Source organism: Protomyctophum parallelum (assembly GCF_964188405.1).
Source record: "Protomyctophum parallelum genome assembly, chromosome: 6".
NCBI classification, from domain to species: Eukaryota; Metazoa; Chordata; class Actinopteri; order Myctophiformes; family Myctophidae; genus Protomyctophum; species Protomyctophum parallelum.
Genome location: NC_139701.1, coordinates 45744141 through 45758394, shown reverse-complemented (window position 1 = coordinate 45758394; position 14254 = coordinate 45744141). Strand labels below are relative to the sequence as shown.

The following is a 14254-nucleotide window of genomic DNA, read 5'->3' as shown; positions in this document are numbered from 1 at the left end:
ATAATCTGATCTCAGGTCAGAAGTCCATCAACGTAGCTCCTCTCCTCTCTCCTCACTGACATTAGAATCTGATCTCAGGTCAGAAGTCCATCAACGTAGCTCCTCTCCTCTCTCCTCACTGACATTAGAATCTGATCTCAGGTCAGAAGTCCATTAACGTAGCTCCTCTCCTCTCTCCTCAGGTATTTCCCGTTCGGGATCATCTTCCTGGTGGCCGGTAAGATCCTGGACATGCAGGACCCGACCACGCTGGGCCAGAAGCTGGGCTGGTACACCGTCACCGTGCTGGCCGGCCTGTTTGTCCACGGCCTGGTGCTGCTGCCGCTCTTCTTCTTCCTGTTGACCCGGAAGAACCCCTTCAGCTTCATCAGGGGTCTGCTGCAGGCGCTGGTCATCGCCCTGGCCACCTCCTCCAGGTAAACACCTGTTCACACTGCAGCAGGCGATGCTACCTCCTCCATGCAGGTAAATACTGTTCACACTGCAGGCGATGGTTAAATACCTGTTCACACTGCAGGCGATGGTAAACACCTGTTCACACTGCAGGCGATGGTTAAATACCTGTTCACACTGCAGGCGATGGTAAACACCTGTTCACACTGCAGGCGATGCTACCTCCTCCATGCAGGTAAATACTGTTCACACTGCAGGCGATGGTCATCGCCCTGGCTACCTCCTCCAGGTTTTTGTCACATCAATCAATCAACCAACCAACCAATCAACCAACCAATCAATCAATCAACCAATCAACCAACCAATCAATCAACCAATCAATCAATCAACCAACCAACCAACCAATCAATCAATCAACCAATCAACCAACTAATCAACCAATCAATCAATTAACCAACCAACCAATCAATCAACCAATCAACCAACCGACCAATCACTGCGTCCTCAGCTCTGCCACGCTGCCCATCACCATGAAGTGTCTCCTGGAGAACTGCAACGTGGACCGGCAGATCGCCCGCTTCGTGTTGCCGGTCGGCGCCACCATCAACATGGACGGCACGGCGCTGTACGAGGCCGTGGCGGCCATCTTTATCGCCCAGGTCAACGACTACGAGCTGGACTTCGGACAGCTGGTCACCATAAGGTAATATATTATATATAGTCTATTATTATAATAATGCAGTGTAGCATCTTTCTTAACCCATTCTGACCGGGCACCCATTTTGGTGTCAGCATCATGTTATGCTTTAGCTATTTAAAAATAGCAGATCTACAAGCTCATATCGCGCCACCGAGTGGCGCGATACGAGCTTGTAGTTCTGCTATTTTTGAAAAATCGAAGAGCGACTGACATTTTTTTAGAATCTGATCTCAGGTCAGAATGGGTTCGTCAGACCAGCTTGTGTCCAGTGAAAAACCTCGCATGAATCTGATCTCAGGTCAGAATGGGTTAATGATAACGTTACCAACGTGCTTGCACAAATAAAGACAATAATAATAAAGCAATAAAGTTCAGTGGTTTTCAACCCTTTTCACATCAAGGTCCATTATTTATTCGGCATTTTGAGCCACGGAACCACCGTCTTGATGACATTTTAGCCTCCAGAGGGTGGTACCAGGTCTTATTCCCTAACTTGAGTAAACTAAACCTGGAGCGTCATCAATGCCATTTGGCTATTCTGAGTGGCCAAAGAGCATTTGAACACGCCTCCAGTCTTTAGTTTACTTAAGTTAGGGAATAAGACCTGGTACTTAAGACACGCAAAATACATCCCTTGCCTCCAGAGGGTGGCTCCATCTTAGCTCCATTTGATGACATTTAGGGCCAATTCATACTCCTATTTTAGAGCCGAATACAATGTGACGTCATTCAAGGTTTGGGGGGGGGGGGGGGGGGGGTACCGTCCTAAAGTCGACTTTTCTACTGAAAATTTCTGACGAGCCGAAATCATTCCGCACTACAGCGCCGAAACAGCGGTAAAATAGAGTATGAATCGGCCCTTAGCCTCCAGAGGGTGGCTCCATCTTGTGCCATCCTTATGCCTTATCCATAAACTTATTTGACATTTTTTACTATTTTGAAAATCATCTTAAAATAGTTAAACTATAGCCGATCTACATCTACATTTTGTGTGAGCTTGTAGATCAGCTATAAAAGTCTGCGGTTGAACTATTTTAAAAGGTGTTTTAAATAGTAAAAAAATGGCAAAATAAGTTTAGGGATAAGGGTGGCGTAAGATGGAGCCTAAGAGACGGTATTGATGTGGTTTAATAACCGATAATACATTATCTAATTGGTTTAATAACCGTTCTAATTGTTCTCTAATTGTGTAGACTTCTTGCAAATTATAAGTAAAGCTAAATGTTTAATCTCGGGAGCGTAAAAGGTCTAAAAAGGGTCCATTTGGTTAAATGTTACGCTCTCCAGAGTAATAGATTCAATAAGGGTCCATTTGGTTAACATATTGCTGCATGGGGGACCACCTAAAACACCCTCGTGGGCCGCTGGTGGTCCCCGGACCACTGGTTGAGAACCACTGTAATGAAGTTAAAACTGAACATGTAATAATTATACTAACACTAAAAAGTGAAATCAAGCACACACGATGCGAATATATTCTGCCTTAGGGGATAAACAGTGCTTTTCATTACAAATGTGTTTTATTTCATTTTATTTTTATTATTTTTATTCATTACAATTTTTCTAAATGACACTATACATTCAACTATACAGCTGTGTCATCATCACACTATAGAGCTCAACAGGGTTTTCCAGAAGTGAATTTCCCATTTGGTTGAACGGTCATTGTTGCTCTGTCCTCTTGTTGTTCCTTCTTTACTCCACGTCTCTGTGCCGACCAGCTAGCCTCCCTACGATACGCTGACCAGCTAGCCTCGCTACGATACGCTGACCAGCTAGCCTCACTACGATACGCTGACCAGCTAGCCTCGCTACGATACGCTGACCAGCTAGCCTCGCTACGATATGCTGGCGTGCTCCGGATTATACAACAGGTCGTTTCCAGGAAGCAATCTGATTGGTTCAAATCATAAGAAAGCTAGATTATTGAAAAGTTCTGAGGCAGAGTCTCGCAGAGCAGAGCCAGCCGGGCGGCTAGGCTAGCAGTTAGCATGATGGGACATTTGTGGTCGTAGTGACTAAATCTGGCATTAAATAATGAAGAATGTCTATTGAATATCTTAGTTATGATGAACTTGTGTAGACGTATGTTTTGTTTGTTTAAGGGTAACTGTTGTATAATCGCAATATCACACTCGAGGGTGTTCTTTACCGAGATTAGTGGGGTCCGCGTCAATATGCCGACGGTCCATTGGTCCGATCGACAACCTACCTCAAACCCTCACCCTAACCCTAACCTCCCCCGGGGCAGACACCTAAACCTAACCCCAATCCTCTCCCGTCCCCCAGCGCACCTCGGACCAATGCTCCTTCAGAGCAATGGTCCGTCGGATCATAGGGTGCTTCCCGATTAGTGACGGTGAAGAATGCCATCGAGTGTAATACTGTAACCCTAGAGATGGTTGTGAGGATTCTCCCCAGCTATGGGATCTAGTGGCAGCTTGTACTGATTTCAGAGGACCTCCCCCCCCCCCCCCCCCCCCCAGCAGCTATGGGATCTAGTGCTAGCTTGTAGTGATTTCCGAGGACTTTCCCCCCCAGCTATGGGATCTATAGTGGCAGCGTGTAGCCTAGCGCATGAAGCTCCCACAAATCGATCCGTGTCGCTCGCGACACTGTTGGATTGTGGGTAGTGTAGTGTTTCTGCTTCATGCCCATGGCGACCTTGTCTGTTGTGTTTTGTCCTTATAATTAGGTTGGTTTCATACGGACTGTGTGCTTCACGGCTAACAGGATCGTGTAGCGTCGATAGCAATCCAGAGTAAGTACAGACGGTATGGCTACTGATCAGTAGCTATATCGTATAATATGATACAGTAGCTAGTGTATATTATCATGGACAAAACGGCAATGTGGGAGTTTCACTTCTGGAAAGTCATTGTTGTCATTTGCTACATGACATCTAACCACTTAAACCAGGGTTTTGTTTTGTTTTATTTATGTTTGTATTAATTTATTCATTTATTCATTTATTCATTTATTCATTTATTCATTTATTCATTTATTCATTTATTCATTTATTAATGTATTCATTTTTCAGGCCAAGGACCTCTTAGCTGAGAGAGATAGAGAGAGAGAGAGTTAATGTTGTGTTGTAGATTGTTTATATATCTTTTCCGATAGATTTCACAGATATCTTCATATATATTTTTATATACTCTAGTGTCAACACATGTATATACTTATATTCATATTAGACCTATAGACTAGTGTCAATAACACATGTACATATTTAGACTAGTGTCAATAAACATGTATATATTTCGACTAGTGTCAATAAACATGTATATATTTAGACTAGTGTCAATAAACATGTATATATTTAGACTAGTGTCAATAACACATGTATATATTTAGACTAGTGTCAATAAACATGTATATATTTAGACTAGTGTCAATAATATTTAGACTAGTGTCAATGACAAATGTATATATTTAGACTAGTGTCAATAACACATGTATATATTTAGACTAGTGTCAATAAACATGTATATATTTAGACTAGTGTCAATAAACATGTATATATTTAGACTAGTGTCAATAACACATGTATATATTTAGACTAGTGTCAATAACACATGCATATTTAGACTCTAGTGTCAATAACACATGTATATATTTAGACTCTAGTGTAAATAACACATGTATATATTTAGACTAGTGTCAATAACACATGTATATTTAGACTCTAGTGTCAATAAACATGTATATATTTAGACTAGTGTCAATAATATTTAGACTAGTGTCAATGACAAATGTATATATTTAGACTAGTGTCAATAACACATGTATATATTTAGACTAGTGTCAATAACACATGTATATATTTAGACTAGTGTCAATAACACATGTATATTTAGACTCTAGTGTCAATAACACATGTATATATTTAGACTCTAGTGTCAATAACACATGTATATATTTAGACTAGTGTCAATAACACATGTATATTTAGACTCTAGTGTCAATAACACATGTATATATTTAGACTCTAGTGTCAATAACACATATATATATATTATATATATTTATATATTTTAAAGAGCAAAAGTAGCAGATCTACAAGCTCACAATGTGTTAGGCTGTTAAACGTTGTGAGCTCTATAATATTAATGCTATAATATTAAAGGTATATTCAGTGATTTCACTCAAAAAACCTTAGGTTTCGTTTTTGGCTGTGGGACCCAGCCTTTCGTCCAATCAGGATAGAGAGTCAAAAACGAAACCTAAGGTTTTTTGACCCCCAGGGGTTAACTGGGGACAGGGAGGAACTCCTTATATGGTCAGCACACTCTATAGTAGGGAGGATTATCACAACAAAACAAAAAAATAAGTGATATTTGAATTAAGTGAAATCACTGAATATACCTTTAAGTGTGTTGTGTGTGTGTGTGTGTGTGTGTGTGTGTGTGTGTGTGTGTGTGTGTGTGTGTGTGTGTGTGTGTGTGTGTGTGTGTGTGTGTGTGTGTGTGTGTGTGCGTGTGCGTGTGCGTGCATGCGTGCGTGTGTGTGTGCACAGCATTACAGCCACAGCTGCCAGTATCGGAGCAGCAGGGATCCCTCAGGCGGGGCTCGTTACCATGGTGATCGTCCTGACGTCCGTGGGGTTGCCGGCCGATGACATCACACTGATCGTGGCCGTGGATTGGGTGCTGTAAGTGAAACCGCATCGTGTTGTCAGGAGTTCTTAAAGTGGGGATATATATATATATATATATATATATATATATATATATATATTATTATATATTATTATATATTATATATATATTATATTGTTTACAGTGATGTGTGTTTACAGGGACAGGTTGTTTACAGTGTTGTGTTTACAGTAATGTGTTGTGTTTACAGGGACAGGTTGTTGACAGTGTTGTGTTTACAGTATTGTGTTGTGTTTACAGGGACAGGTTGTTTACAGTGTTGTGTTGTGTTTACAGTATTGTGTTGTGTTTACAGGGACAGGTTCCGTACCATGATCAACGTGCTGGGAGACGCGCTGGCGGCAGGAATCATCGCACATCTGTGTCGTAAAGACTTCCCCCTGGGAGCTGACACCGGGAAGGTCAGGACACTAATGAACCCTAGCATCTACATGGAACCTAGCATCACTATGACCTAGCATCACTATAAACCTACCATCACTATGACCTAGCATCACTATAAACCTAGCATCACTATGAAACCTAGCATCACTATGAAACCTAGCATCACTATGAAACCTAGCATCACTATGAAACCTAGCATCACTATAAACCTAGCATCACTATGAAACCTAGCATCACTATGACCTAGCATCACTATGAAACCTAGCATCACATCTGTGTCGGAAAGACTTCCCCTTGGGAGACACCGGGAAGGTCAGGACACTAATGAACCCTAGCATCTACATGGAACCTAGCATCACTATGACCTAGCATCACTATAAACCTACCATCACTATGACCTAGCATCACATCTGTGTCGGAAAGACTTCCCCCTGGGAGACACCGGGAAGGTCAGGGAACCTAGCAGTATGGGTCGGGAGCGCCGCGGTGTTATAGCGAATAGGTCAGCTAAGAGCGCCATCTAGTGTAAAGTCTGCCAGGGAATGAGTTTTAATTAATAATAATAATAATAATAATAATAAAACAACATTATTTGTAGAGCACCTTTCATGGCATGAAATGCAGCTCAAAGTGCTTTACAGAGCAATGGAGAAAGAAAGAAAAGAAAAGCAAGGCATAAAACATAAAAAATAATAGCAGTAATGCAATACAGTGAGGACATGAATGACAAAAATGTAAAAGATCAATTAAAAGCCAGAGTGTAGAAGTGGGTATTGAGCTGAGCTTTAAAAAACATCTACAGAGGCTGCCTGGCGAAGGTACAGTGGGAGTTTGTTCCCACTGTCGCCTGTAGAAGCAGAAAGCTGCTTTGCAGTGTTTTTTAGTTGCCATTTCCTTAGGCAAAGCGAGCAGGCCAGCAGTGGAAGACCATAGGGGGCGGTTTGGGACATATTTAGGCAGGCAGTCATGTACGTAGGAAGGTTTGGGACATATTTAGGCAGGCAGTCAAGTAAGTAGGATTAAGGTGCGAGACCATTGAGAGCTTTATAAACAAGTAAAATAATTTTAGAATCAATCCTAAAAACAACCGGAAGCTAAAACAGGAGTAATATGTTCTCTCATCTTAGTTTTAGTTAAAACACGTTGTAATCTTGGTAATATGATTAATGTGTGAATTAAATTCATGTTCCTGTTCCTGTGTTCCTGTGTGTGTGTGTGTGTGTGTGTGTGTGTGTGTGTGTGTGTGTGTGTGTGTGTGTGTGTGTGTGTGTGTGTGTGTGTGTGCGTGCGTGTGTGTGTGTGTGTGTGTGTGTGTGTGCGTGCGTGCATGTGTGTGTGTGTGTGGGCGTTCACAGACAAACCCGTCCTACGGCACTCAGATCCCTCACTGCCGGAACGCTGATAGCTCCTCCCACTACGCCGATAGCTCCTCCCACTGCGTCAACCTGCCAATGACGGAGCTCCACCAGCACAAGCACGACTGCATGTACGAAGCCATGACGCATAACGCAGAAGCACACACCATTTATTACAACATCTGTCAAGTCTGACACACACACGCGCGCGCACACACACACACACACACACACACACACACACACACACACACACTCACACACACACACACGTGGCATGCCTTAATTTTTCAATGTATTCGTCTTTTATATTCCACTGTCTTGGTGACGTGCATTAACTTCTGTCTGTGTTAGCGCATCGTTGCGTTTTCCTTCTGCTGGCGTGAATGTTTTAACCGGTTCTAATTTGTTTTAATTGAATGTTTCTAATTGTTTTAACAAGCTACGTGTGGTTAATTATAGCCTGGAAAACCACACCACTCTGCCACAAACTAAAACATCCCTGAGCTGATTGGTCAATTACATTTAGCTCACCCCAGAGTTGTGGGTGACCAATCAGAGCCCACTTATTCAAACCGAGACTTTTGTTGTTGTTGTTGTTGCTGTGACGTTATAATCTGTATTGTAACCCCGCCCCCTTGGAGATAAACCCCGCCCACTTGGAGATAAATCTTCCAGACTAATATCTATGCAGTGATCATGTCAGTCTGGACTTCCAGACAAATATATATCTACGCTGGCTAAACGTGTGGTTATATGGATGGACAGAAATGTAACGCACTAATGCAGCAAAAGTTACAGAAAGGCAATGTCGGGATTTTGTTTTCAAATCATCCCGAGTTTATCATCTTGACTGAGAATCCAAACATTGTTTAACGATCGTGACAACAATTTAAAATCCTTTTATTTCTCGTCATCTGGAGACGAAGAGATGTTTCGTTTTCTCGAGGTGTTGAATGTCGATAACTCTTAAAACAGAGGAAATTATCCCGTTATGATGTCATCACAAGTACTAAAAAAATCACACCTGTGGTGAAGTGAGGGGTGCTCTGTTCATCCTAGAACATCAATTACAACATAATGTTTGTTTCAGCAACAGGTGCTAATGTTGGTTTTAGTCCTCAACACAAACATTAGATTTCTCTTTATTGTCTATGAGGCGTTTTCTTAAACAAGCATCGTTGAAAAAACAAACATTAAAGCTGTATAGGGGGAGGGGCTCAAAAATATATAAAACACATAAGACACTTTTATGTGTCTTTCCATAATAGCTGACATCATGATACATAATTTATTCTGTTTTGAACTCACCTGTTGCCACGGTTACGGTCACACATCTTCATTGGCCTACAATATCTTTCTCTGAATTCTCTGGGGGGTGCGGGGGGAACTAATTGGCTTTATCTCTCACACCACAAAATGTCCGCCACTGCTAATACGCCCTGTAATCTGTGTCCTCCTAACAAGACATCACGACTCAATGCTGACCCCTGCTGATCACCTGCCAACATGTCAGCCACTCATTATTTAAGTTAGCAACACAGCATTATTTTGTCATGGAACGGTTTGATTTGTATATATTTGTGTTTGTGTCTTTTTTTTTATATGAAATATAACTGTTTGAACCTGAGTGATGTGTACGTGTGTTTCTTTATTTTTATTTATAGACTCGATGTAGTGGAAAGAGTTGAAGGAACAGGTTGCAAAGTGCAGATATTAAGTCACATTCATTTGCACACTAGACACATTTCTTTTTAATACATGACATTATTGGTAAATAAATGTAAAGATGTTTATATAATAACGCCTCGATCCAATTGGCGCTTTACATACTGTAGATGGTGGAGGAAACCATGCAAGGAACCAACCTGCACATCGGGAGTGATTAGGGGTTCAGTGTCTTGCTCAAGGACACTTCCACACTAACTCTGTTAGGGGTTAGGGGTTCTGTTAGGGGTTAGGTGTTCAGTGTCTTGCTCAAGGACACTTCAACACTAACTCTGTTAGGGGTTAGGCTTAGGGGTTCTGTTAGGGGTTAGGGGTTCTGTTAGGGGTTCAGTGTCTTGCTCAAGGACACTTAACACTAACTCTGTTAGGGGTTAGGCTTAGGGTTTCTGTTAGGGCTTCAGTGTCTTGCTCAAGGACACTTCAACACTAACTGTTAGGGGTTAGGCTTAGGGGTTCTGTTAGGGGTTAGGGGTTCTGTTAGGGGTTCAGTGTCTTGCTCAAGGACACTTAACACTAACTCTGTTAGGGGTTAGGCTTAGGGTTTCTGTTAGGGCTTCAGTGTCTTGCTCAAGGACACTTCAACACTAACTCTGTTAGGGGTTCTGTTAGGGGTTCAGTGTCTTGCTCAAGAACACTTCAACACTAACTCTGTTAGGGGTTCTGTTAGGGGTTCAGTGTCTTGCTCAAGGACACTTCAACACTAACTCTGTTAGGGGTTCTGTTAGGGGTTCAGTGTCTTGCTCAAGGACACTTCAACACTAACTCTGTTAGGGGTTAGGGGTTCTGTTAGGAGTCTCTAAATGTTTTGATGAATTGAACATGGTGGACCCTCTTGTAAACAAGTGTAATTATGCTTAATTGGGTCGTCCACTCACAGTTAACAGTCTTTGTATTGAGTTTGTGCTTGAAATGTACTGTAATTCTGAAAACTGTTAATAGATATTTCAATCAATCAATTTGGTTACCAAGTTGGTAAACCAACTCGTAGCTGATTGGGGACCACCTGGAACCTCCTCAAAGACCCCTGGGTGAACTCTATAATTAATAAATGGATTCATTGAAACTGAAATGAGGTCACAAGTTGTGACCTCATTTCAGTTCACAACACTTGTCCGCTGTTTCATTATTATCATCATCATCATCGTTGTATCATCGACGTCACGGTCCAATCCTTGGCATCCTCTCCACGCCCACGTCATCACGGCGACGTGCCTTACGTTGATGTGCTCTGTTCCGTGTTGCCATGTCCGCTCGTTATAAGCGACCATGGGCGTGTTTTCCTTCAAAGTTGCTTGTAAATATCAAACATTGTCCTATTACACACACACACACACACACACACACACACAATGCCATTGGCATTGAGACAATTAATGTCCAGCTTTGAGTGTTTGTGTAAACAAACACAAACATTGAAGACGAAGGTCTTCGAAGAGAGCGCCCCTCACTTCACACGGGTGTGGTTTTTATTAAATATAAAAAAAACCCCAATAATATTACATTAATCAAATAATCCCCAAGGGGTTATTTTTTTGTTGTTGAAAATAACAGATCTACAAGCTCGTGAGCTCGTTATTTTCAATAACCGGTGAATAGTCTAGATTTAATTTAATTCGTGTGGAGTGCAGTGTTGTTTTTGGCAGCAAATTTTGATTTTAGTTTTAGTCATAGTCTTTTGAATAGTTTTCATTTAGTTTTAGTCACATTTTAGTCAACTGGAATGTGTTGGTGTTAGTTTAGTTTTAGTTGACTAAATGTCATGAGATTTTAGTCGACTAAAATGTATTTTGGTGAGCATTGATGCCGTCGCAAGGAATGATTTTACACTTGCTGAAAATAATAGCCGATCTACAAGCTCACAGTCACAACGTGACGACGCTGTTGTGAGCTTGTAGATCGGCTATTTTCAGCATGCAACCAAGTGTAAAATGACTTATACTGGATCTCTTGTCCACTATAGTCCCTTCCTAACATTTTAGTCTAGTTATTTGTTGACGACATTGTCAATATACTATATTTAGTCTTAGTTTTAGTCACCATAGCATAGTTTTAATTTAGTTTCCATTTAGTTTTCTTCAGTGAAAAAAGGTAGTCGACGAACATTTTTCGTCTTAGTTTTAGTCGACGAAAACAACACTGGTGGAGTGGTTTGTTGGTTTCCTTCCCTTGCGGGCATGTTTAATTTTCATAGACCACGGTCGCTTATTTCCGCCCGTAAACCTGGCGCCCCGTGGCTGTCTGTGTGCTGTGTGAGTGGATCCATCAGAGCTTTGAGCTGAGCTGCTGCTGCTGCTTCTGTCAGTCATTCATTTAATTTACATCTAATTAAACCCGTCATTAAACACCATGGGACCCACAGGTGAGCTCTAATTAACACCTCTCTCATTAATTAATGCTTCTGTCTGGGTTATCCAGTCGCTCATTGGACGCTCGAGCTGCCTCTGTAGAGAATGGGACTGGAATGGATGGATGCTAGCAGGCTAACAGCGGCTAGCATCAGCTCCAGTCATTTACATTAGAGGGACTCCACTACTTTACTCAGTTACTTTAGTACTGTGGGGAGTACGTATGAGCAGCCTACATTTACTAATTTACTTTAGTACTGTGGGGATTAACTGAGTACATTTACTCATTCACTTTAGTACTGTGGGAGTGTGGGTATTAACTATGAGTACAATGTTCAAGGTATACCTTTTCTTTACTGGAGTATTATTTTCCAATCCTCAGTACTTTCTATATCGCCACTGTAGTACATCTCAGAGGCAAATATTGCACTTTATTTTTTTACTCTACTACATTTATTTTGACAACTTTTAGTTTTCAACCCTTTTCATATCAAATTCAATGTTGATTATTTATTCAGCATTTTGAGCCATGGACCACCATTTGATGACATTTAACAATATTGTCATGTTTGTCGTTGGATTAGATTCTGTCCACAATGCCATGCTGTATTGATGTTGGTACCATTAGGAGAGATAACATGATGTTGGTACCATTAGGAGAGACAACATGATGTTGGTACCATTAGGAGAGATAACATGATGTTGGTACCATTAGGAGAGATAACATGATGTTGGTACCATTAGGAGAGATAACATGATGTTGGTACCATTAGGAGAAATAACATGATGTTGGTACCATTAGGAGAGACAACATGATGTTGGTACCATTAGGAGAGATAACATGATGTTGGTACCATTAGGAGAGATAACATGATGTTGGTACCGTTAGGAGAGACAACATGATGTTGGTACCATTAGGAGAGACAACATGGTGTTGGTACCATTAGGAGAGATAACATGATGTTGGTACCGTTAGGAGAGACAACATGATGTTGGTACCATTAGGAGAGATAACATGATGTTGGTACCATTAGGAGAGATAACATGATGTTGGTACCATTAGGAGAGATAACATGATGTTGGTACCATTAGGAGAGACAACATGATGTTGGTACCATTAGGAGAGATAACATGATGTTGGTACCATTAGGAGAGACAACATGATGTTGGTGCCATTAGGAGAGACAACATGATGTTGGTACCATTAGGAGAGATAACATGATGTTGGTACCATTAGGAGAGACAACATGATGTTGGTACCATTAGGAGAGATAACATGATGTTGGTACCATTAGGAGAGACAACATGATGTTGGTACCATTAGGAGAGATAACATGATGTTGGTACCATTAGGAGAGACAACATGGTGTTGGTACCATTAGGAGAGATAACATGGTGTTGGTACCATTAGGAGAGATAACATGATGTTGGTACCATTAGGAGAGATAACATGGTGTTGGTACCATTAGGAGAGATAACATGATGTTGGTACCGTTAGGAGAGAGAACATGATGTTTGTACCATTAGGAGAGATAACATGATGTTGGTACCATTAGGAGAGAACAGGCAATACGTTTATTGTTTATAAGCCTTGACAAAAGCTAGTCTTCCTGGGGTCCGACACAGACAAACATTTAACATTTAACAAAGGCAATACTTGCAATTGTTTAGAAACACTATAACTCAAAATAAAACATAGTAAAATTAAATATAAAATAAGAAATAAAAAACATAGGAGAAATAAAAAACAAAGAAAAACATAGCAAAAAATCACTTTCAACACATTATACATTTGAATTATTATTTTCCCAGGGTTACTGCAGTATGGTTTACATAAAAGGTGTTCTTGATTTTAAAGATGAATGTTGTATTTGTATTGGTTATACACTTTGGTAGTGCATTCCAACCTATTACTGCTCTATAGATAATAGAAGATTTAAGAAGATATAACGTTGAACAAAATAACAAATTAACAATTAATGCAGATGTTTAACAATAATTGAACTCTTGGGCGTGTAAAATGGACCCTTAAGGGAAACCATTTGGTTTAATTTTACACTCACAATTTAAACTACTTTACAGCCCAGACATCCACACAGAAAACTACTCTCTGGCCTCGACAGCCCAGACATCCACACAGAAAAGTCCTTTTTGATTGCATTAAATAACTTTAAACAACATTCACTTTGTCACTCGATCTGCCATTCACTTTATGCAAACGCATACCCTCTATTTCCATATAATTTTAGGGCTATATCTTTTCTTGCACCAACCCTTACCCTTTATCCCTACATGTATTTCCTTTATTTATTTATTTATTTATTTTCACTATTTTGAAAATCCTTTTCCAATGTTCAACTGTCTAGTTACGAGCCGGCTCATCGGTCATTTGAACTATTTTAAAAGTTCAGTTTTCTAACAAAATAATCGTGGAATGAGTTTTTGCTCAAATTCTTCATGTTGCTTTCAGGAGAGGTGGTTTTGGGGTGTGTGTGCGTGCGTGCCCGCCCACCCACTGGATGCCAACGACAAACCTCTGCCCAAACTTTCCACACCGGCCTGTTATTGCGCCACCATGAGGCCGATTTTTGCAAAGCCTATTTAACCGTACACATGCTATACGGTGCTGTGTTACTACTTGCCTATCGAGGCCATGGCTCTTTAGTCGACTGGTAACAGTCCTGGGCC

At 40.9% G+C, this 14254-nt stretch overlaps 2 protein-coding genes across 4 annotated transcripts in view; both read left to right on the top strand.

Moving 5' to 3' along the window:
- LOC310860548 (excitatory amino acid transporter 5-like) overlaps positions 1 to 7727 on the top strand; it is a 37412-nt gene extending 29685 nt beyond the window's left edge. For both annotated transcript variants that reach the window (XM_083767524.1, XM_083767525.1), the window contains 5 exons: positions 183 to 416; positions 902 to 1096; positions 5613 to 5747; positions 6050 to 6155; positions 7494 to 7727. In XM_083767524.1, the coding sequence (XP_083623650.1) occupies positions 183 to 416; positions 902 to 1096; positions 5613 to 5747; positions 6050 to 6155; positions 7494 to 7688 (865 nt within the window). In that variant the 3' untranslated portion in view covers positions 7689 to 7727. The remainder of the gene's footprint in view (positions 1 to 182; positions 417 to 901; positions 1097 to 5612; positions 5748 to 6049; positions 6156 to 7493) is intronic.
- The window catches only part of thop1 (thimet oligopeptidase 1), a 417271-nt gene that overhangs the window by 377115 nt on the left and 25902 nt on the right, over positions 1 to 14254 (top strand). Inside the window, exon 2 of one of the 2 annotated variants that reach the window (XM_083767523.1) lies at positions 11490 to 11580. In XM_083767523.1, the coding sequence (XP_083623649.1) occupies positions 11568 to 11580 (13 nt within the window). In that variant the 5' untranslated portion in view covers positions 11490 to 11567. Of the gene's footprint in view, positions 1 to 11447; positions 11581 to 14254 lie in introns of those variants that run through there. The other variant, XM_083767522.1, reaches the window with a different exon arrangement.